At 41.6% G+C, this 23852-nt stretch overlaps 2 protein-coding genes across 4 annotated transcripts in view; one reads left to right on the forward strand and one right to left on the reverse strand.

The window, feature by feature from the left end:
* Window positions 1-4859, forward strand: part of LOC149313090 (sodium/hydrogen exchanger 9B2-like) — a 34953-nt gene extending 30094 nt beyond the window's left edge. For 2 of the 3 annotated variants that reach the window (XM_089526047.1, XM_089526048.1), the window contains exon 12: window positions 4532-4859. In XM_089526047.1, the coding sequence (XP_089382173.1) occupies window positions 4532-4759 (228 nt within the window). In that variant the 3' untranslated portion in view covers window positions 4760-4859. Of the gene's footprint in view, window positions 1-2324 lie in introns of all 3 variants that reach the window. The other variant, XM_089526050.1, reaches the window with a different exon arrangement.
* Window positions 4860-6342: 1483 nt separating this feature from the next.
* CISD2 (CDGSH iron sulfur domain 2) lies at window positions 6343-23301 on the reverse strand. The gene is made up of 3 exons (XM_089526051.1): window positions 23141-23301; window positions 10358-10572; window positions 6343-9013 (listed from the first exon to the last, which is right to left on the reverse strand). Exons 1-3 carry the CDS (start codon window positions 23241-23243, stop codon window positions 8924-8926), a joined length of 408 nt encoding a protein of 135 aa, XP_089382177.1. The 5' UTR covers window positions 23244-23301; the 3' UTR covers window positions 6343-8923.
* Between the last annotated feature and the right edge of the window lie 551 nt (window positions 23302-23852).

Below are 23852 nucleotides of genomic sequence, written 5' to 3' on the forward strand. Positions count from 1 at the left end.
CTGCTCTTCCCACCCCATTCCCACAGATGTCAAACCCCATGGGGGGAAGGCGCTGCTATGACCATTAAATGGCTACGGGGAGGGAAGGAAGGAAGGAAGTGACCTGCAGTACTACTTCCTATTACCACTGCAGTTCTCTAGAGAAAGAAGGAAGAACAAGATTATCAGTCCTCTTCTCTCTATGTCTGGGGAACTGCTGGGGCATGTGGCCATCTCTACAGCTCAGTTGCACTTGCCTCCCATCTACCCCATGGATGTTTAACAGCTGTAGAAGTATACCCTGGGGCCTGGTGGCTGCTGGGACAGCTAAAATTTTTGGATGACGTGTAGTCAGCTAATAAATCGCCCCTTGTAGCCCATCCAAAATAAGGTAGGTGGACATATAAACCTTGTGTTATGCACAAGTATGTCACTAATAGGATTGTAGCCTATGTCTGCTAACACATCAAATAGTCACGTTTACTGACCTGCAGTAAGGGATTTCTGCTTATGCTGTGCATTTGTTGTTGTATGCATTCAAGTCATTTCTGACTTCTGGGTTTTCTAGGCAAGTAAGGGTTTTCTAGGCAAATAGGTTTCTTCAAAGGTGGGTTGTCATTGCCATCCTCTGAGGCTAAGGGAGTGTGACTTGCCCAAGATCACTCAGTGGGTTTACATTGCTGAAGTGAGATTCAAACCTCAGTCTCCAGTCATAGTCCAACACTCAAACCACTACAGCACACTATGCTATGCATAGGTGGCATACCGTGTTTCCCCAAAAATAAGACACTGTCTTATACAGTGGTCCCTTGGCTTACACAGGGGATCCATTCTGGACACACACACCCCTGCATAAGCTGAATAACGCATAAGCTGAAGTCCCATTCAATTGAATCGGGCTCGTGGCGCAGGAGAGCGTGCACGCCATGGGTGCACACACCATTCATTCTCCCATCGCATGGCTTCCGCGGAGGCAGGAAGTCACATATGGGGTGCCCGCCTACGGCGCAGGCGCATTGTATTTATTTTTCCTCAAGAGACACACTATGGCTTATTTTCAGGGGATGGCTTAGTTTTATGCCTCCGCCTCATTCAGCAGGAAGTGCGGCTGGACATCCTGCCCCTTCCCGGCCTCCCAACAAATCAGGGAGGCTTCTGACCAGAGGAAGGGATGGGACCTCTAGCCACAAAGACCGCTTGGGCTTGCAGTCACCTGCAGGTTCCTCCTGCAACTACAAGCCCCAGCAGCCTTTGCAGCCGGAAGTCCTGCTCCTTCCTCCGGCTGGAAGCCTCCGATTGCTACATTGCATAGCCACACCTATCACTATGTCTTATTTTCGGGGTATGGCTTATATTGCGCAAATGCTTATAAATCCTGCTATGGCTTCTTTTATGGATATGTCTTATTTTCAGGGAAACACGGTATATATGCTCATTTTGTTTTGGTTTTTGTAATACAGTGAGCCTACGCCATCACTATAGGTAGCTTTCAGCTTATGCTGAAGCCGCTCACCAAAAGGGAGAATGGCACACGCACAGCGTGCACACATAGCCACAGCACAAGCATGAGCCCCATTATATCCAATGGGGCTAGAGCATACGTGTTTTTTGCCTTACGTGGGGGGGGGGGGGTCCGGAACAGATCCCCCGCAAAAGACAAGGGCCCACTGTACAATTTATTCCGAATATAAAGCAACGGAGTCAGCTAAAAATGCAAGCTTCTCAAGAAGTAACAATTGTGAGTCTGAAACGTAATTCACATAGGGACATTCCTTTCCGTACGTCATACAGCAGGCCTTTGCCTTATGCAGGGATCCGTTCCGGACTCCTCCCTGCGTAAGGCAAAAAGCGCATATGCTTGAGCCCCACTGGATATAATGGGGCTTGTATTCGTGCCACGGCTGTGCTCATGTGCCACGGCTGTGCTCATGCGCTGTGGCTGTGCGTGCCATTCTCCCTTTTGGCGAGCGGCTTCAACGTAAGCTGAAAGCCAGCTATATTGAGCCTGCATATGGTGCGGGCTCACTGTACTATAATGTTCATCCAAAGAATCCAAAGATTAACCTAAATATTAATGCAACCAAATAACTCAAGTAACTCTTCTAAACAATATAGGATTAACAGAGAAGGGGGATAGAAAACATTCTTATTATGAACGTCTGTACATTCTCTTGAGCCTTATTTTGGGCTCTCCTCCCACATTATTCAAAAAGACCTCTTGGTCTTACAGAGAGGTTTAGGAACTGCAAGAAGCTGCAGGGGGCGGGTGGATGAGAAATTTGCTTCCATGGACTTTTTTGAGCTACCCTTGGATCCAAGGCTGTTTTCTTCTTTCTTCCTGATAGGCTGCAATTGGTTCTGTTGCCTTAGATACAGCACGACAACACAAAGATGCAACACTAGAACAATATGGCCTGAGCATCTTGACAGCAGCTTTCCTGGCAATCTTGCTCACAGCTCCAACTGGAGCTCTTATAATTGGCCTGGCCGGCCCCAAGCTTCTCCACCACACTCGTCCAGACAATGCAGATGTGAAAAGAATACAAAGTATAATAGCTTCACCAGTATAGAGAAGTATCACTAGGTGACCAACTGTCACCTAGTTGATAATTCCAGGCTTTCTCGGAATCACGGTGTTCTATAGTGGCGTTATGCCAAGTGCATTACTGCAACAGTAAACCAACAGAGTAAACGACAATACAGTTGTGTTAAATCTTCATCCAGGCTTATCTACATCATTGGGATGGGGTTTTTGAAAGAAAGTATCTACAAGTACAATGGATAATTTAGCTATATAACATTGTCTTCTGAAATATATCCTTGGCCTGGTTCAAAAATATGAGTACCAGCTGGAGAGGAGAAAACATTCAAGACAGTTTCTTGAAGTATAGCTGGGAACTGTTATTGGAGCAGCTTTATGTAGGAACAGTACCAGAAGTAAATAACTAAGAGTGAGGTCATGGATTTTGGGATAGATGGACAAAAGTCTCACTAATTTCTGTACAATGAACAAAGCGACTATGTGCTGTCAAATGAGTGTACACTCACACAGTCATTGCTACAAGTCTACTATCCTAGAAGTTTTCCTAAAACACAGGCAGAGAGACTAAAACAGGCAAATATTTGGATTTTGCACAGAAACGCTGATCAGCTTTGTCAGTTTTATCTTCTAGTTCCAAGTACTGAACATTAGACTAATGTAGCTAACACTGCAAAAAAATCATATCCTTAACTATCTCCAGTTATTTCTGTACCCACTTTATAAAACCTCAAACATGGAAAGTCATGGTAAAATGTCTGCAGCAGTACATCCCATCCTCAGGTTGATCTTTCATGTCCCAAATAATGAGTTGGGTCACTGAACAGACATTGGTGATTTTTATTTTTTGGTTCTTTTATGAGTGTAGACACAGAGCAGAAATCATTGGCCAGGGCATCAGGGGAAGATAATATCAGATGGACAGTTGTGATCCTACTGGCAACCATTCATATGAGTATTCATCAAATGTGTTGTTCCAAGTTTTTTTGTTTTTAGTGAAAGCTGGTGGCACTGATGTGAGTGAGATGGCAATTCAGCTCTAAGCTATTCAAGTTGTAATAGCACCTTTAAGGTTCAGTCTAAAACCCAGAGTAGCCTCACTTCTCCACTGATATCAAAGCCAGCAACCACCACTAATTTCTTTTTTGAGTGTAAACATGCTCAGTGTTTAAGTGGTGGCAAAGCACAAGTCAAAAACTACAAATGAACCTTAATTCTGCCTATCATACCTGATTGTGGTAAAGCACTGTTTTAACATTTTATGAGTCCACTGTAGCACTGTGTGATTTGGAGCGTTATTGCATGAGAAAAGAAAGACAAAACAGATCAGGAGAGTAGCAAGCATGCTGTCACAGCACTTCTGTTCTCCTTCCTGAGGGAAACAGTCATAAAAGCATGCCTTTTGCCAAATAGATTTTTCCAGCATGACAAAAGACACTTCCATTTCCCTCTGGAAGGGAATGGAATGCTTTTATATGGCATGCAAAGAGGCATGGAAAAACCACTACTCTCCTGATCTGCTTTAGCTCTTACGCAATAAGGCTCTAAGAGGATAGCATTCCTGGGCTACTGGGTATGACAAACTGCTGTTTCCCTTGTTTTCATTAAATTGTTTTAAAATGGTTTCATAATGCCATACCAAAGGGCACTAAAAAAGAGATCCCTGCAGCACATTTGTTAACCCAACCACTTTTAAGGAAGCTTTAAAATACAGCTATAGGAAAGTTTCCTTTTTTAAAAAAATACCCAGTAATTTTTGCTATTACTGCTTTCATAGGCTTGCTATAGATGTCCTTAGAAATGCCAATTATTTAAAAAAAAAGGGAAGAACAGTCAGTATTAAGTACCTGTACTTTATATTCCTGTTCCAAAATGTTTCACCAGGGGGAGCAAAAGTCCCAAACATGGTTTATTTTCCTCCATTTTAGTTCTGGGGTATCTTAAGTCTTTTCTGTACATTCAGGTCTGAATTATCTTTGGCATTGTTTATATACATTTATCTATTTTAAACAGAGGAAGATCCCCAAAATCAGGGTCAATCTTTCTACAACTTCAATCTTTGTGAGGTACAAAAGTGGCATTGTACCAAGGCTGCTGAATCACACTGAAGTTCAGCTATCAGTCGAATGGAAGGCACCATGTCACTGCAGCAGACTGCAAATACCTTCTTTTGTTGAAGTGCCTTCTAGCTGGGAATTCTTTAAAAGGCTGCACTCTTTATTGTATATCACTAGCAAATGACCTGGAACTGAATTTATTTTTTCCTTTTGTTATTTCTAGTTCATGATTGATTTGATATTGATCAATATATGCATAAATATTTCAAAAAATAAAGTTTTGATAAGACATCCAATAGTATAGTTCATATCATGTTTCATCTTATTATGCACACATTTCCTATTTTTTCAATAATGAGAAATTGTTGAGCTAATGTTTCCCTAATTATATAAATATGAATAATTTAAAAATTGCATGGATATACACACAAGCTCAGGTTCTGCTATTCAAGCAAAAACCAGTCATCAGATGTTGTCTGATAATATAATATAATATACAGTTATTGTTTAGGATAGAAATGATAGGGAATAATTCACCTACTGTACATCTTAGAAGTCATTTTAGAAGCAGCAAATCTATATAATTCTGCATGTTTAATCTTTGGTGGTGATATTTTTTGACTGAATAAAAAAATAGCCCCCTACTTTTGATTAAAATGTTACAGACAAAGTTGAAAAGGCCATATTTTAGGATGGTCACTTGGGAATAAGGAAAATATTGCAAGCCATATCTGTTATGTAGAGTCTCCACTTCAATTACCTTATACAGCCATGATCGTGAAGTCATCACTAGATCACAGCCCTAGGAAAATGCTGTAATGAATATTGTAATCATACTACAAGTTGCAACTGTTTATTTTCAAGATCCCAACATTATGTAGTTCATAGTTAAGAAAAAAGTGCTGATAGGCATGAGACTTTTTTTGCCTTCAAAGAGTCTTGTGTCCCCTATAAAATCTACCAAAATGAGACATGGCTGTTTCTCCTCAGAACCACAAGCCTCAATGATAATTTTGTTTCTATGACTAAAATGTAGTTCACATCTATGAAAAATAATTTCCCTGCTATCCCTTCATTTTACAGATCCCCTAAAAATCTCTGAGTTGGGAATGGTATGGAATGTTTCGCTAGAAACAACTCTGTCCTTTAAATGAATTAAGGACAAGCCATGGTGAGGAAGTGGCAGTGAGGACTTGCCTGGTATAGATGTCTGCTAGAGGAAAAGAAAATGTATTTGATGATTCCTTCACTTCCTGTCTCCCTCTATGTTACCACCCCATGCTGTCCCTCTAGAGCAGCTTTTTGGGTCACATGAGGGAATGAGAAATGTAGCAACCACCACCCCTTTCAAATGAAGCAAATTCTAGTTCTTGTAGATTGTATTCAAAGTACTAACCTGCTCAAATATCATCAATGCAAAGTTGGGGGTAAGGGCAGCAAATTCCTTTGCTTTAACTTACCATATGTCAGAAATGCTTGTTCACAGAAATCCTGTTAAGTCAAATGACATGAGCATGTCAAGCAGATGATTCCTAACATTTTTAAAACTACTGTCCTCTTCTTTGTTACTCCCTATTTTATTTGCTGTTCACATTTTGCACCATAAACCATTAAAACTAGCCTTGGTCTATGTGACAAGAAATATAGGAAGTATAAAATTACTCATGTAAAGAACTCAATTAAGCATATGCAACTGGGGATGTTGCCCCCACTCCCCCCAAAATATATATTTTCTTGTGGAAGAAAGCTGACAGAAAACAAACCATGTCTGCACATTCTTCACAATAATATATTTGTTCCATAGTAAGTCAAAGACAAATTACATACAAAATTCCTGGAAGGACTAGGAGGCCAGAAACAAAATACATTGTAAGTTCCACAAACAATCCTTTCCCCAGATAGGTAACCAGCAAAGCAGCCTGGTTTAATAGACATCTGGATTCTGTACAAATTTGGAATATCTGAAGGGAGGGTGGTATGTGGATGCAAGGGGAAGGGGAGCTATTTTGATAAACATTTTTGCATATACAGTGGGCCCTTGCTATCCGCTGGGTTTTGGTTCCAGGACCCCCCATGGATACCAAAATCTGTGGATGCTCAAGTTCCATTAAATATAATGGTGTAGTAAAATGGTGCCCCTTATATAAAATGGCAAAATCAAGGTTTGCTTTAGGAATTTAAATATATTGTTCAATATTGTTAAGCTGTGGATGGTCAACTCCATAAAGAAGGAATCCATGGATATGGAGGGCCAACTGTACAAATACTGACCAAGGCAACTTAGAGAATATGTTACCATAAGGATAAAAACAGTTACTGTACTATCCAACTGGGTCTAGAGCTTCCAGTGTTGCTAATGTTGGTATGGTTCTTTTGGGGCAGTAGCTATGTTTTGAAGCATAAACCGAACATAAACTCTAACAGTTTATGGAATGCAGATCATACTTATCTGATATTAGGCTTCTTGGAGTTAGGCATAGGTTGAATTCAGAGGTCTAGGGAGTCAGAAGAATAAAGCTACTTTGCTTCATGGAAAGTGATCTAGATTTTGTCATAAACAGGACTACCCAACTTTCAAGGTATATTGCATTCTTGTTTCACAGCGTGAACTCATTTTGTCTGGTGTGAGCAGTAGGCTTAGTAATAAACCAGTCACCACATTTTATCTAGTACAGGTAGCAGCTATGGAGTGCACTGATAGATTGTGCTGTTCTTGGACTTAAATATTTTCAGACAATATGCTTGTTCTATATGATCCAACACTAGGACATAAAGGTCATATTCAAAAGCCTCTAATCAAAGACTAGTACTAAAGTTATGAATGCACAATCTGTATTGCTTTTGAAAATCAGAATATACACAGGCACTAAAGAAAAATGTATAGTGGAAATGTAAATCAATTTGCAAGTTTTAACCATACTCAGTCAAGGATTTCTGTTTATCTCTCTACACTAAACCTGATCTGTTCATGTTGTAATATAATATTCAGGGGAGAAACTGGGCTTATTTGCAGATCCTTAAACCAAGGCGGGATACAAACCGCCGCTTTGCGGCGGTCTGCCGCTGCCGCCGGTTAGTCCGCGGGGGAGCCGGAGCCTCCATACGGTGCGACTGCCGCGCGGAGCGAAAAAGAAGCTCCAAAATGGAGCTTCTTCTTGAGTCGCGTTTGCGACGTAGCGAGGCGCCAGGGGCGCACTCGCTACGTCACAACGCCCGCGACACGTACGGATGCTCAGCGTCCAATACGTCAAGATGGCGGCGCCCATGTGGAAGGGGCGCCGCCATCTTGTACGTATAGGATACGTACTAGGGTTAGGGGGGTGCGGAAGCACCGCCCCTTCCTAACCCTAGTACGTATTCTATACGTACTAAATGGCGGTATGTATCCCGCCCAAGTATGACAAAGCAAGGCTGTATTCAGTTGTGAAAGGACCATGCTAATAAGCCATGATAGCAATAAAAAAAATAAATTCTCAGCAGCCTCCAAACATAGCAGTTAAACTGCTTTTTAAAAGTCTGTTCAAATCTGTAGTGCAGATGTGTCAATAAGAAAAAAAGACTCATCTATATGACCTTTTAAGAGAGCAATCCTAAACATGAGAAGGCCAACAGATAACAACTCTGATCTCAGAAGCTCTGATCTCTCCAAAGCCTTGCCAGGCACTTGCCAGCAGAACAAAATCAAAGAGCATATTTTCAGCTGTTTTTCTTTACGCAAGACTTTTTTTTTTAAAAAAAAAATCAAAAACTTCTTCTATTGCAAGCAGTAAGAGAGAAGGGTGTTCAAGTATTTCCAGTGCCAGACCCAGTGCCATCTTCCCCAAAATAAGGGGAATGACTGGGGACTAAAATGGCTGTTTTTAAAACAAATATCACATCCCCTCCCTGCCTGCCTGCCACCCTATCCCCAACATATGCCACTCACACTGGAATTTAGATCTGGGTTGAGAGGTCGGGCAAGTATGTCTGGCATCTGATCTCTCCATCCAAGGTTTGGAGCCTTGTCCAAGGCCTTGGAGACGCAGATCTGCTACTTTCTATCATATGTAGAAGTCATTCCCATGACCACAGTTTTGGGTAACTTTTTATTACAGGTTAGATTTCAACTATGGGAACCTTCATCTCTGGGAACTTTGTTATGAAAATAGAATGCACTGATTTACATAGATGTGTATGGGTCCATCCTGCACCACTATGTTAAGTATCACTGCTTGTCTCTCACAGTCTGTAAATCTAAGATAACTTCAAAAGATATCAAAAAACAAGTCTACAGCAATTATCAGACTGAAAGTGCTGCCACAAGGGTGTAAGTAGACTTCCTTTCAGTCATGGTTCAGATGAATGTTTGCTAGACTTCTTTCTTCTTGAGTATTAATGGACCCACGTTGTCTCCTGTTGATTCGTTATGCTTATTGTGAGAGCCATCACAGACAGGGAACTGAAAATGGAGAGGAAAAAGTAAATAAGAAGAATGTTTTGGACCTAGTGTAGTTAATCTGGTGAATACACTAGCTAGAATGAGACAACCCCCAACTCAGCTAGGGAAACACAAAAAAGACCTAGGTTGGGGGATGTTCAGAGATTAACCTGAAACTCTGAAAAGACATACAGCAGACTTAAAGGAGAAGTTGGCAATAGTCTTTTCTGCACTAGGGTGCAGCTGAATTTCCACTGAAATGCTCTCCAGCCCATTATTTTTTCCACTACACACTGCTGTGTCCATTTGTTGTGCCTATCCTTCCTTAGTCTTTCCTAGAGATTTTTTTTCCAGAGTATCTGCTGCTTCCTTTTTATAGAGGTGCCCTTCTCTTGATTCAACTTTTCTTCGAATTAAGTAACTGTGCATCACACATACATTTCTGTTCACTATAATCTACCAGGATGCAAGAATAATTGGGGCACACATGCTCCATCCAAACATCATGTCAAACTACAGTTTAACTAGAATTTGGCTTGAAGTCCAAATGAAAAAACCATGGCTTGTGACTGGTTAGTAGGAAGCTATGAAGTAGGTTCACCAAACAAGGTTTGTGTTCGTTAGCTGCATCTGGAAATGGAAAAGCTGCATCTGGAAATGCAAAAGCACAACAAATGGTAAATCTAAGATCCAAATCGTGGTTTTGGGTCTAAAACATGGTTACTGCAAACTATAGTGTGACCCAGTACAGGGGTGCATGCCTCTAGGCACTGAAAGACTACAGATCCCATCATCTCACACCACTGGCTATGTTGGCTAGATTAGATGAGAGTTACAGTCCAATAAATTCTGAGGAACTTCATGTCTTCCAACCCTGCCACAGGACATACTCTAGAACCATGTTTTCCAACTTTAGTCCTCCAGATGTTTAGGACTTCAGCAGAATTCCTGACTGATGGCCAAGTAGGCTGGGGCTTCTGAGAGGTGAAGTCTAAAACACCTGGAGGACAAAAGTTTGGAAACCACTGTTCTAGAAGTTCATGCAACTGATATCTTCAACAAGAAGCTTTTTTACCCCAAGGTCCTTGAAGGGCAGAATATTGTTGAGAAAAGTCCAGGGGAAAAATATCTAATCATGGAACACATCTGGACATGCAGATGTCTAACAGCATGTAAAGGGAAACATCTGTGACAAAAAAATCATGGGGATTAGTATTCAGATGGAAACAATGACAATCTGTGGGGAATCTCATTGCATGGTCATAACAATTTTAAAAAAGGAAATTGCTTTGTATCACACAAGACGATATCCAAGTAATAAAAAGAGAAACTTGAAGACATGTTGTGAAGCAATAAAAGACCCACCGTTTTTGAGCGCCAACATCTGCAGTACACTGCTTTAGTGTGACACAAGTCCTCAATGTTGATTTCATTCACTACTTTGGGATTCTCCTTCTGGATCTTGAGATTAATCAAGCTATCCTTCTGCTGTTTCTTCTTGGGAAGGAATGGACGAATAGCAAGATACCCAAGTAGAGCAAGGACACCCAGAAAAGGCAATAGTCGTAGCCATTCTGAAACTGAACACATACCATACACATATTAGAGACAGGCAATCATCACTGTGGACAGTTTTTAACATCGGCTGCTATCAGCTTAGCCCCGTGTTATCTGGTACCTTTTCTCTAAATATTTATTATTCATTACATTTATATTTTGTCTTTCCTCTAATGATCCAAGGTAGTTTACATGCCCTTCCTCCTCCTCACTACAACCCTGAAAGGTAGGTTAAGTTAAGAGAGTGTGACTAGCCAAAGGGTTTCTTGGCTCAATGGGCATTAGGATCCAAGTCTCCCAAATTTCAGCCCTAGCATCCCAACCACTATATTACACTAGTGTTTATTATGATGAAGGACAGCCATAACATACAGTGCTAGATATCACTTCCTTCTAGTTCCTGGTGCAGAGCATCAATTACTTCCTAGAAGTAATGTTTCTTGTGTACCTTCAAGTCATTTCTGACTTATGACAACCCTAAGGTGAACCCAACACAGGGTTTCCTTGGCATGATTTGTTCAAAGTGGGTTTGCCTTTGCCTTCCTCTAAGGCTGAGAGGGTGTGACTTGCCCAAGGTCACCAGTGGGTTTCCATGGCTGAGCAGAGATTCAAAACCTGGTCTCCAGAGTCGTAGTCCAGCACTCAAACTAGTAGACTATGCTGGCTCTCAGAAGTAACATACTGATAGGAAAACTCTCTATGCCAAGTGCTAGAACAATGAAATGGTAGCTCCTAAGGGTTCTCTGTTGTGGCACCCCAGTTGTGGAATACCTTCTCCTGAGAGGCCTGACTGGCACCAACATTGCTGTCATTCTGGTACCAGGTGAAAACAAAGTTGTTCACTAAAGCTTTTGTGGACTAAGGCTGCATCAGCACTGCAGAATTAAAACAGTGTCACATCACTTTAACTGCCATGACTCAATGCTATGGAATCCTGGGATTTGTAGTTTTGTCAGATAGTTAGCCTTCTCTGTCAGACTTTGGTATCAAAACAAACTACAATTGCCAGGATTCCATAGTAGTCATGGCAGCTAAAGCGGTGTTAAACTTAATTGATTCTACAAAATGGCAGCAGCCTAAGTGGTTTAACATAAACTATCAAGTTTTAAATTATTTTAACCTGTTTTAATTTTTAATTCAGCCTTTTTAAACTTTTTAATCTGCTTAATATGCTTTTAGCCTTTTAAAAATCAGTATAGGTGAAAGCATATTAATGTTGATGAGGAGGAAAGAAGAGAGAAGAAGAAGAACAGGAGGAGGAGTAGGTTGAAGAATGGGAGAAGTGAAAGGAAGAGAAAGAGGTGGTGGTAATGGCTGAGGAGGGCAGATCATCATGAAAAGGCCATTTTGTGTAATTTGTACACTGTAAACTTGGCCTCTTCATTTCAACACAAATAGGAAATGTGGCATGCACAATGTTCTGCACTAGTAGTAGTGATAGCATAAAGTTCCCTGGTGTTGCTTAACTTCTTAAAGTCAACAGGTGGTCCAGAGCCAGTGAGCTTGCTGGCTGGGAAATTCGGGGAATTGTAGTTTGAACACTAACATTTCCAAGCTCTGGTTCTTACATAATCTTTTGTCTTGTCAATGCCATTGTGAAAGATACCTATTTCATCAACATACTGGAAGAACAAGTGAGATACTAACATTTGGAAGAGAGAAGCTGTATAGAAATAAATGATGGAACTGAAAAGGGAGATACTGAGTTAAGTAGTTCTATAATCTGTGGGTTCAGTATGTAGTCTCTGAAAGCATCGCTTCACTGATACAGTAAAACAGATTTTTTTTCAGGACAATGAACTAAATCCAAAACTGTCAAATTGTTTGGGGTGGAAAAATACAGTTGGTCCTTCTTATCCATGGATCTTTTATCCACCAATTTAACTATCCACAACTTGAAAATATTAAAAAAAAAATATACATTTTAAAAAGCAAAGCTTGATTTTGCCATTTTACTGTATATAAAGGACACCATTTTACTATGCCATTGTATCCACAGATATTGGTATCCACGAGGTGGAGGAATTCTTGGAACCAAACTCCAGTGGATACCAAGGGCCCACTGTACTTATTTCCTGACTGGGTTAGGGCAGTGGGAGAAACACATAACTTTCTAATTCCTTTATAAGACAAAATATGATTCACTTAACTCTGCACAGATTAACAAGAGGCAATCCAGATGATCAGCCAAACTGACCTAAATGAGGTTGAAGACAATTTGCTGTTTGAAGGGAGCTTATATCAAATAAGTGAGTTTTAAGCTATAACAGCAGTTCCAAATGTCAAAGAACAAATGTGAAGGAACAGGCAAGCTTCTTTTTCTTTCCCACTGTGAAGTCTTGACTGCCCCAAAAAGTAGTGTGCTAATCCACTTCTCCACCTTCCAAATGGTGCAATAAAAGCAGCTGTCCATCTTTGTTCTGCAATTGCGGGGGAGGGGGCATGTGTGTAAATGTAGAGCCACTCTCTATTTTATTTATTCAAGAGAAGCTTTTGGCTTCCTAAGGAACTTAGTAACAGGCAAAATGTGCTTGTGTTTATTTTTGGTTTGATTTGCTTGTTCACAGGCCAAAGAGAAAAAGAACTATTGTGCAAGCACAGTAGAGAGGTTTCAGAATGCTGCTTTGGAACATCTGGGAATTTGAGAACACAAGAGCCATAGAAAACTGTCAAGTGTACAGAGAGCATTTGCACATTAGGTTCTCTAAATAGGCTACTTCTTGTTGTGTGCCTTCAAGTAATTTGATTTATGGTAAGCCTACCACAGGGCTTTCTGGGGCTGAGAAAGTGTGACTGGTCCAAGGTCACCTAGTGGGTTTCCACGCCACATGGGAAATCAAACCCAAATCCAGAGTTGTAGTCCAATGCTCAGATCATTGCACAATGAAGACTCCTGTTTCATGCATGATGCCAGAGAGTGGACCCCAAAAGGGGGGGGGGGGGATATAAATGAGACAATGTGTTATACAGTCAATGATGAAAACAGAAAATATGACAGAAAAGCATAGATTTTTATTTTAAAAAACCCAATACGTCAACAGTTAGGAGCACATGTAGAAACATATATCACATCTTCATTTTCACTTTATAATTTCACTGTCTCTTTACAATCACAAACACATTAGGAGAATATGTACAGTGGGCCCTTCCTATATGTGTATGGCAAAAAACGCATAAAATCAAGCTCTGTTTGTTTTAATTCATTCTTCAGGGGCTTGCTGTCCGCGTGGCCTTGAGTTCATGTATAGCAAGGCCACATATGGTGCAGGTGCGCTGTATCATCATTTAAGCTCTATTCAATGACAGATTTAGTCACATATTATTCCTTTATTAGCCTATGAATTGAAAAATAACCCAGAATACATTCTGCCTTGTAACGTGTAGCATTTTTATTGTTCTCTTGTTTGTTGTTACCCGCCTCGATCCAATAGAGGGAGAGGCAGGATACAAATAATAATAATAATAATAATAATATTGGATAATATTATTATTATTATTATTAATGCAAAAAAATAATTTTAAGAAGCATATCATTGTGAAATTAGCTATGGCATTCTTTCCCAGAATAAAACTATCACTGCATAAAACTATGACTGCTTAAATAATTAAAGTTTAATACTGCTATATCTGTTCAGATAGATGTGGGTCAGTCCCATATAAATTCATAATGTAGATGTGAGCCGATCCCATATATATTTATAATGAGGAGCATGGAGGATCCCATTTGTAACATATTCATACAATACATCTGATGACAAATCCTTACACATATCTCTAACTTTTACGATGAATTCTGCTACATTTATATTCTGCCTTTCTTCAAGTAGCACACATGGATTTCCTGTGCCATCTCCTATACAGACATTGACCAGATTGATAATGCCTAGATAAGGCACTTCTGTGTGTGACTTTAGACCATGTTCCTTTTCTGTCCTAAGGACCTCAGAGCCAAGATAAAATACAGTTGCCCAGGATAATTAATGTTGTGTGCATTCTGTCCATCTTGGTTAAATAATGTAATCAACCTTGATAAAGCAGGGAGCTGTATAAAAACTTCCTTTGTTTACACTAGGTTCTGGTTGCTAGCATAGGATTAAAGGATACAGGTTTTTCCTTGGGTTGGTGGAAACATTAACCACCCCATTGCCTCATACAAATAACCAGGCCTTTAAAATACAAGCATAAACCCAATCTCTTTAAAAAACGACACCCTACTGTGATCTTGAAAACACTTTTTTTAAGCAAGGAAAGGAAAGGAAACAATACTGAAAGCAGCCATAAACTGAACAAACTGGGCCGTTCCTTTCCCATCTTAGCGTATTATTCAGAAAGTAAAAAAAGGAACACAGGACAGTTCAGAGATCCGAATTGTGTCTGTACAATCTACTCAACAAGATAATGGAGACAATAGAATAAAGATGATCTTCAAGGAGAAACCAGAACTGAACCAACAAAGGAATTAAAATGAAAAGATTGCTGAACAATGGATAGGATGGAAACTTTTCATAAAAACACTGATGGCAGGAAGGGCTACAGCAAACAAAGGAAACCATTATCTGGTAGGTGTATACTTGGGAACCAGTCCTTTCCAACTAAATTTATGGAAGTGAATGATTACTGCAAAAACCCACAATGGACCAAATCAAAAAGCGACTTAGGACTTCCTGTTGCAATGGTGAATTGAGAAGACGTGCTCAGAGGTAGCTCCCAGAGCAGCGGTCTGCAAGGCACGGTGTCGGGGCTAACTGATTGTTGGCTAAACCCATTTCGGGAGGAAGAAAGGGTCATACGGGCTCTATGGAATCCAAATCACCTCAGGCTGGACTGTGAGTTAGAAGTTACTCTTAACTCCTCTCCTAGAATCATAGAGTTGGAAGAGACCGCACGGGCCATCTAGTCCAACCCCCTGCCATGCAGGAAATCCAAATCAAAGCATCCCCAGCAGATGGCCATCCAGCCTCTGTTTAAAGACCTCCAAGGAGGGAGACTCCACTACACTCCGAGGGAGTGTGTTCCACTGTCGAACAGCCCTTACTGTCAGGAAGTTCTTCCTAATGTTGAGGTGGAATCTCTTTTGCTGTAGCTTGCATCCATTGTTCCGGGTCCTGTTCTCTGGAGCAGCAGAAAACAAGCTTGCTCCCTCCTCAATATGACATCCCTTCAAATACTTAAACAGGGCTATCATATCACCTCTTAACCTTCTCTTCTGAATTACAGTCGGCCCTTCTTATACATGGATTTTTTATACAAGGATTCAAGCAAACACGGTTTGAAAATGTTCAAAAAAAGTATAAATTTCAAATATCAAACCTTGATTTTCCATTTTTTTATAAGGGACACCATTTTGCTATGTCATTATATTTAATGGGACTTGAGCATACACGTTATCCACGGGGGATCTTGGAACCCCAGCGTATAACAAGGGTCCACTGTATATTTTCCCCAAGGTTTACATAGAGTGTTTCCCCTTCCAATATTTGGTAATTGCTAGCTACTACTGAATACTGTCCTCCAGCTCCATTGGCAAAACAATCTTGCAGACGTCAATGAGATGAATAGCTAGAACAGTATTACAAGCAGATGTGCAACCTCAAAACAAGTTGAGGGTTTTCCAGCGGGAAAGGGGTAGTGATAACTTTACAAGAAGCTTCCATGGCATAATCTCAGGAATAAATCAAAAGACTCATACTGATCTATTCTACAGACATGTGTTTTTAACAGACTTATGGAGACTGCAACAATGACACCTTATCAATTGAACTTTATCTTCAACAAGGGGACTCACTAGTTGGTTCCACCTCCGACTCTGTGAGTCATACCTAAAGATTTTAGGTCCCTGTGTCATATCTTACCTCCAAAAAATTTATGTCACACACCATCTGGCAATGCAGTACTATGAGCCAATTCAGCACTATATTGAAGATGAAAGACCAATACATCTACCATAATATACAGAAACCAAAAAATGCAAGCATGGGAAAGGCTGCATGAATTCCTAAGGAATCACTTGGATCATCACCTTACAATATATTTACAAAATTAATATCTCACATGAATGCATCTCAGTTTGGTATATTTGCACTGTGTTATTACAAGCTGCGTATCCTTTAATCAAAATGCTTCGGACCAGAAGTGTTCATATGTCAGATTTTGGAATATCTGTATGTATGTATGTATGTATGTGTATTTGATATGTTTGAAGGATAAATCCTGTTAGATATGTGGACAGTTTCAAACCCCTAGGGGTCATCTAGCTAGTCAGTGCTGGGGACACAGTACTGGACTAACACTGTAATATAAGGACAAGCAACTACATAGGAGTTTCACGCATCACATCATTTCCAGTTCCCTATTTGGGCTGATTTTGAGCCGTATTTCTGGAGTTTAGGAGGATGTGGGGAACAGGAGATAAAAGAAGCAAAATATCTAACTTCAAACAGTTTTAGGGTGCATAGAGCCATTTTGATGGCAAAAAGTCACACAAAAATAAGCCCCCCAATTAAAAAAATTAGGGGATCTGGAGGTTTTGAAGGTGAACTGTGGACTTTTGATAATCAACGAAAATGAGGCTGGGGCTGCACCTTTCCCACCCCAGTATAACCCTATTATATCTATCCACTCCAAAGTCAGACCTACTTAGCTTTTAATGGGACATACTCAAGCCAAGTAAGTCTAGGACTGCAACCTACTGGTAAATATATATTTTGCCTACACCAGCCTGTTGATTCTTGCATTCATAACCTCTTAGGCAAGAACAAATAATAAAGCTATTGTATTTATTTTTAGGCTTTCCTTACAAAGTGTCTGTATTTCTAAATGAATTTTCAGCGGGAGCTGAACCTATTCCTCTGACTCAGTCATAGACACTTTGCAGAGAACTGATAAAAGCTGTGTAGCTGTTATTACCAGTTTAATCAATTATACCATTATAAAAAGCAGAGTCATCATGAGACACTGGTGTACATTTCAGCAGAAGAGTTGGGAACATGAACAGGAAATGAAAGAAGGAAGACTTGACTAGAAAGCAACACAATGCTCATTTAGCAACACTTATTTTGTTTTTTGCTTCTTCACCTGCCACTCACAGGGGTGAAAATTACATTTATCCTTCTACTAAAATCTTGCACTAATGTGTAAGCATGACAGAGAGAAAATAATGTGTAAAAATAGCTCACAATCAAAATCGGTTTCTCTTGCAAATAGTGTTTATGCGAAAAATGGAAGCACTGTATATACTCATGTATAGAAATTTTAGTCAAAAAATCGACCAAAAAACCCCGAGTTGACTTATCCATGGGTCAATTAAGTGCTGTACTTTAACTCTTAACAAAAAAAGGAACCATCCCCTGGTGAAAGGCAAAAATGTAATCTGTCCTGGAAGCACTGAGCCCACTCTACTTTCTCATCCGTCCAGTCTTTAGGTTGAACACAAAACAGTTATGCTTGCCGGAGGTTTGTAAGTTCTCTGGCATCATTTTCCTTTGCTTCATCCTTTACATCATTTGTTACATGCCCCTAAGTTTTACTCTCGACTTATCAACAGTTTGACTTATGACTATCAAAATCCATAATTTTGGCCCCCTAACCTGCCCCCAACTTATACATGAGGTCCACTTATAGTTGAGTAGATACGGTAAGATATTTTCCATACTGTATTTTAGATTTTCTTTGTGAATCCTAATGCAAACCTTAAACATCAGATGTAGTAATAAGTGAACTCAAAACAGTTTATTACCTCACAAGTATGTTTAGCATTGCAAAATATAGACTCCATGACCATAACTCCATCACTGCCCTTCCCCTGCATGCCTTTTTACCGTTTTTGCTACCATTATGCCTATGCATCTTTTTAGTAGGCCTAACTGGTATCACCACAATATGATCCTAAGACTGTAATTCTATGGACAATTATCTGGGAATAAGCTCAAATGAGCACAGTGTGATTTGCTTCCAAGAGCTGTGTGGAATCCAGACCTTTCGGAAATTATTAATGCAAAATAAACAAATCTCAAAATGGTCACACGGATACAGCCAAGGTCTTTCTGAGATACAGCCTAGTTTCCCATATAACTCTGATCCTGAAATTTGGCCTTTGGAATGAAACCGTTTTCCAACTCTGACTCAGGTTGCATCTACACTGCAGAAATAATGCAGTTTGGCACTGCCATGACTCAATGCTGTGGAATTCTGAGAGTTGCAGTTTTAGGAGTTATTTAGCTTTCTTTATTAGAGAGCTCTGGTGCCACAACAAACCACAAATCCCAGGATTCCATCAGATGGAGTCATGACAGTTAAAGCCAAATTGCATTAATTCTGCAGTGTGGCAGCAGTCTGGACTTTCACCTGAACCACAACAGCACTTCATATGTTCTCACGATTGAGCAGAGACAGTTTTGCGTACCACTACCAACAGTGACACCTCACTTGCATGTCTGTGGAAGGGTCTAGCACTCACTCAGGCCCATTACTAACGGGCCTAAAAGTGTGCGCTCTGCGCGTGCTAGGGTTAGAAAGGAGTGTCCTTTCCGGATGCTTCCAACCCTAGCATGCGCTGAGCGCACACAAAATGGCGGTGGCCGTTCCACACGGCCGCCGCCATTACAACGTCACGACCGCGCCGGCTCTAAACGGGGCAGCACGGTTGTGACGTAGTGGGGCCGCGCGAGGGCACATAGAACGCCCTTTCTGCAGCCCCGGAAGGAGTTCCGTTTCGGAGCTCCTTCCAGGTTTGCGTCACTGGGCGCAGCCTTTACATGGCTGCACCCAGCGACGCAGAGGAGAAAGGGGCCAAGCGGCCCCTTTCTCCTCCTCCCTGCCGCCATTGGGTGTCCTCGGGGCTTGAAGCCCCAAGGACACCCCTTTCCAGGCCACAGGGAAGCAGCCTTTTGCTGCTTCCTCGCAGCCTGGAAAGCGGCAGATCGGGGCCTTGGAGGCTGCCGTTGTGGCAGCTGAGACCCCGATACACCGGGGAAAGGAGCGCCTACAGGCCGCCTCAAAGTGGCAGTCTGTAACGTGCCTCAGTGAAGCACAAGACCTCTGCTCACAGTTTGGCACTCCAGTTCTTGCTGGTATGTGAGTTTCTGCAGACAAATATCAACCACTGCTGCTAAACCACTGATGTAGGCTGCCCATATGTACTGTTTTAAACAGGACAGTACCATTCCCCCCCCCCCATATTTCCAGACCATTCTGTTGTTTTAATATAAATGTCAATTTTCTCCTCTTTTAAAAAAAATGCCATGTTATGTTGCAAAAATGGTTTGAAGGTCCCTGTTTGAAATTGTGGTTGTCAAAAGTTTTTGTCACGGAGTGTGAGTTTTATGATAAGGTGTGGAAAGACTGAAATTTGCTATGTAAGATTACTGGTACTTCGTTGGAGAAATATTCATGATACTATAATGATCAAATACCGTCACCCCTCTACGTCAACCTAAATTTTTTGTCTGAGTTCTATCACTGAATAATAATTGTTAGCTTAATATGTTCATGTAATAAAATTTTTGTTATAGTCTTACTTTTCCTTGGATATGGAATATTAATAATAATAATAATAATAATAATAATAATGATTTATTTGTATACCGCTTTTCCTACGATCAAAGCGGTTTACAGCATACATATGCATATACAAAACAAAGCAAGTAACAAAAAAAACACCTCTGCTTCTCTCCCCTCAAGATGGAGGTCGGGGGGAGGGCTCTTCAACTTGGCAGGCAGAGGCCTGTTGTTTCTTGCCTGCTTCTCTCCCCTCAAGATTTACATAATCCCATCCCTTTCTTGCCACCCCAAGGGACAATTTTTGTCTCAAGAAAATATGGTCATCCTACACTGATGCCAAAAGTTAGCCCAAGACTCAAATAATGCTGAATGAGTTTACAACAGACAAAATTGGCAATCGAGTTTTAAAAATGGATCTGAGGGTATTCCTTCCCCCACCGATTAAATCTGATAGTAATCTTCCTTATGCTTTACAAACTGAGAAATAAGATTACAGTCAGGAAAAGCATGCAGAACAGCATTCCTTTTTTTACTGGAGGACTTTTTCTCCCTCTGGCCTTCAGGTTGTATCTGTCCCAACTAACTTGTTTTTAACTCCCTTGGCCATGTAGAGCCTACACAACTGTTATAACATGTAAGATGAAGTCTGTTTACCTTTCTAGAACCTTTAGATGTATTAGATAGTTCGACCTGCACACAGTTCACAGCCAGAGGGGGAATATAACAGGGGAGGAAAATCAAGATAACCAAAATGCTGTCTGTTTAGAAAAACAGATCTAGCTTATCACTGCAGAGGCTGGATGGCCATCTGTCAGGGATGCTTTGCATGGCAGGGGTTGGACTGGACGGCCCTTGTGGTCTCTTCCAACTCTATGATTGTATGTATCACTTTCATTGATAAATTTTGGCAGGAGAAAAAAGAAGTCAACACACAATTTTAGGCAGTTACATTTGCACCATAACAATTTTTCTTATTGTGTCAGTATTGTCTCTCTCTCTCTCTCTCAGTCCTGAGAAGATAAAGCATAGAAAAGCAGAAGAAAAGAATGTGGCCTCCTCTCCCAAGAGAGAAATAGCACAAGTTGTGATATCTTTCATGGAAACACTAAACGTTTAAAGGGAGTTGCAAGTTTTTAAATCCCATGGCTTCACTGCTAACTACAGGCTTCTATGGAGTTCCATGGCCCAGAAGAGAACAGTGTATATCTCATACTTTTGACTAGTAGCAGTTCTTCCAGTGCGCATGTGCAGCTTTGACTTTCACAGATTTTGATTATTCGTGGATTTTATTAATATGTTCTCTCTAGGAATATCTAGGTCCTCCAGTGCAACTCTATGGCCAACTTTAACCAAAAGCCGCACTGAAGGAGCTAGAGATTCCCAGAGAGAACACTCCTCTAGGCATTTGTAGCTCCTCCAAGGCAATTCTGTGGTCAGTGTCTGGCAGACGTTGATCACAAAGTTGCACTGGAGGACCTAGATATTCCTAGAGGTGTTGCCTCCGGTAAAAACATAGTGTTTTTGTTATTTGCGATTTCCCCACATCCATGGGGGTCCTGTGCCCCAGCGAATGCGGAGGGATGAGTGTATAAAAAAGTCTTTTCCAGTTCTCCATCCAAGATTCTTAACTGGAAATGCTGGAGGAATGCAGATGCAAAGTTTGCACTCTGCCAATGAGCCAAGGCTCTTGATGGCAGACGAATTAAAAATCCAACTGCATTTCTCTCCATCTTTGGGATCAGAATGACTATAATACATTGGGCGCTCCACATTTGCTGGGATTAGGAGTGTAGGGCCTCTGAGAAAGTGGGAAAACGACAAATAAATCCAACCTCTTTTTTACTAGGTCCTCCTCTAGAGTCAACATCCAGAGAATTGTGCTGGAGGACCTACAAATGCCTAGAGAAGTGCTCCCTCTAAAACACTTCTCTAGGCTTCTCTGGGTCCTTCATTGTGTCTCATGGTGCTGAGCTTTGTATTTTTAAATGGTTTCTGTTTTTAACCGGTTTACATTTTTGATACTTCGGTTACTTTTTAACGTTGGCAAACTGTGAATTTTTAACTATGTTTGTTTTAACTAGTGTAAGATGCTGGGTGTATCACAACATTAGACTGGACTCAGGACACAAGAGGCTATTGTTAGGATAGAATATGGAGGAACTGGGTGGTTTCCGACTGTCAAGAGGGTCAGGCAAGGTTGCATTTTATCACTGTTTAACTGGCTGGCCTGCCCAGATATGACAACAGTATGGACTTTATAGAAGGCTTTTATATCAGATTAATTGATGTATAGATTATTTATATAAGATCTGGAAACCAAGCACAGTGTAGTGTTTTGAGAGTTAGTTATCTGAAGATGACTGAATGAAATATGTTGTGATGGCGCTTGTGGCAGCATTTTCCCCCCTGTTGCATTTGTTGTGCCTATTTTTGCATCTCTCTCTCTCTCTCTCTGTGAGGTTTTGAAACCAAGCACAGTGTAGTGTTTTGTGAATTAGACTATGACTCTGGAGACCAGGGAGTTTATCAGACAAGGGGAATTGGAAGGATAATCCAATGGCAATCCGAACGCGATCATGGGGGTTAATGTTATTGCGTGATAGACTACCACACGCAATTTCGGGCAATGGGAAGCTATTTTTGGGCAATGGGGAGTCAGTTCGAATGGCCCCCCTTTCTTTTCATTTGAAATCAAGAGAAATCCCTCTCGTGAGAAAAAGTCCCATGATCCGAGTCCCCTCTTGGCCATGGCAGCCACTGGGTGGCCCTGGGCAAGTCACACTCTCTCAGCCTCAAGGGAAGGCCCCTTGCCAAGAAACCCCCTGAGAGGCTTGCTTCAGGGTTGCCTTCAGCCAGGAACACCTGGAAGGCACACAGCAGCAGCATTCAGCCTCCAAGTGCTGCGGGTGCCTTTGCGTTCTCCTTCTCGCTGTGACCTTCGAGCCCTTTCCAAGGGATGATGGTGACCCTGAGGCAAAGCTCTCTCGGGTTCTCTTGGAACTTCCCAAGGAAGCCCCAGGAGAGAGTGGCCCCGAGTTTGGAGCAGAACCAGAGGAAGACCCACCGCCCCCCTCTCTCCCCCGCTGCCCCGACCTGTCAGGCGGAGGAATCCCCCGATGCTCTCCGGGAGCGGGAGGCGCTTGAGGTAGGCGGGCAGCTGGACCTTGACGATGCGGGCGAAGCTCTCCAGCACCATGGCGCCCCTGGCAGCGGAGGCAGCAGCAGCAGCAGCAGCGACGCCCTCCTCCACGGGCCCTCGCACTCTCCCTCGCCTCACTCAGGGCCACGCCCCTGCGCCGGACTGAGCATGCGCGGACAGAGGGAGGGAAAGGAGAGCAGGCCGGAAATGGGGCTCCAAGGGAGTTGACTCCACCTCTTCCGGGGGCCGGGGAGGGAGGAGCCAGGAGGGGCGGGGCCTCTCTTTGGAAGGGTCCAGGGGTCTTATGCAAGCGCTGAGGGAAGCAAATTAAGGGAGGGAAGAAAGAAAGAGGGAGGGAGAAAAAAGTGGAAGGAAAGGAGAAAATGAAGGGAAGGAAATTGAGGGAAGGAAGAAAAAAGAAAGTGGAAGAAGGGAAGGAAGGAAGGAAGGAAATTAAGGAAAAGAGAAAAAAGGAAATGGAAGGAAGGAAGGAAGGAAATGAAGGGAAGAAAGAAAAAGGAAGGGAGATGGGCATAAAAGAGGAATGAATGGGCAATCCTGAACTCTCTCTAGAAGCCAAAAGGACCGAATTCAGGTTAAACTTTGGGCACATATAATAATAGTAAGACAGGAATGCTTACTATCCGTTTCTGCTGTTACACCAGC

The sequence above is a fragment of the Sceloporus occidentalis genome, unplaced genomic scaffold (assembly GCF_023333645.1).
Source record: "Sceloporus occidentalis isolate IW3139 unplaced genomic scaffold, rSceOcc1.0.p SCAF_5, whole genome shotgun sequence".
Taxonomy (NCBI): Eukaryota; Metazoa; Chordata; class Lepidosauria; order Squamata; family Phrynosomatidae; genus Sceloporus; species Sceloporus occidentalis.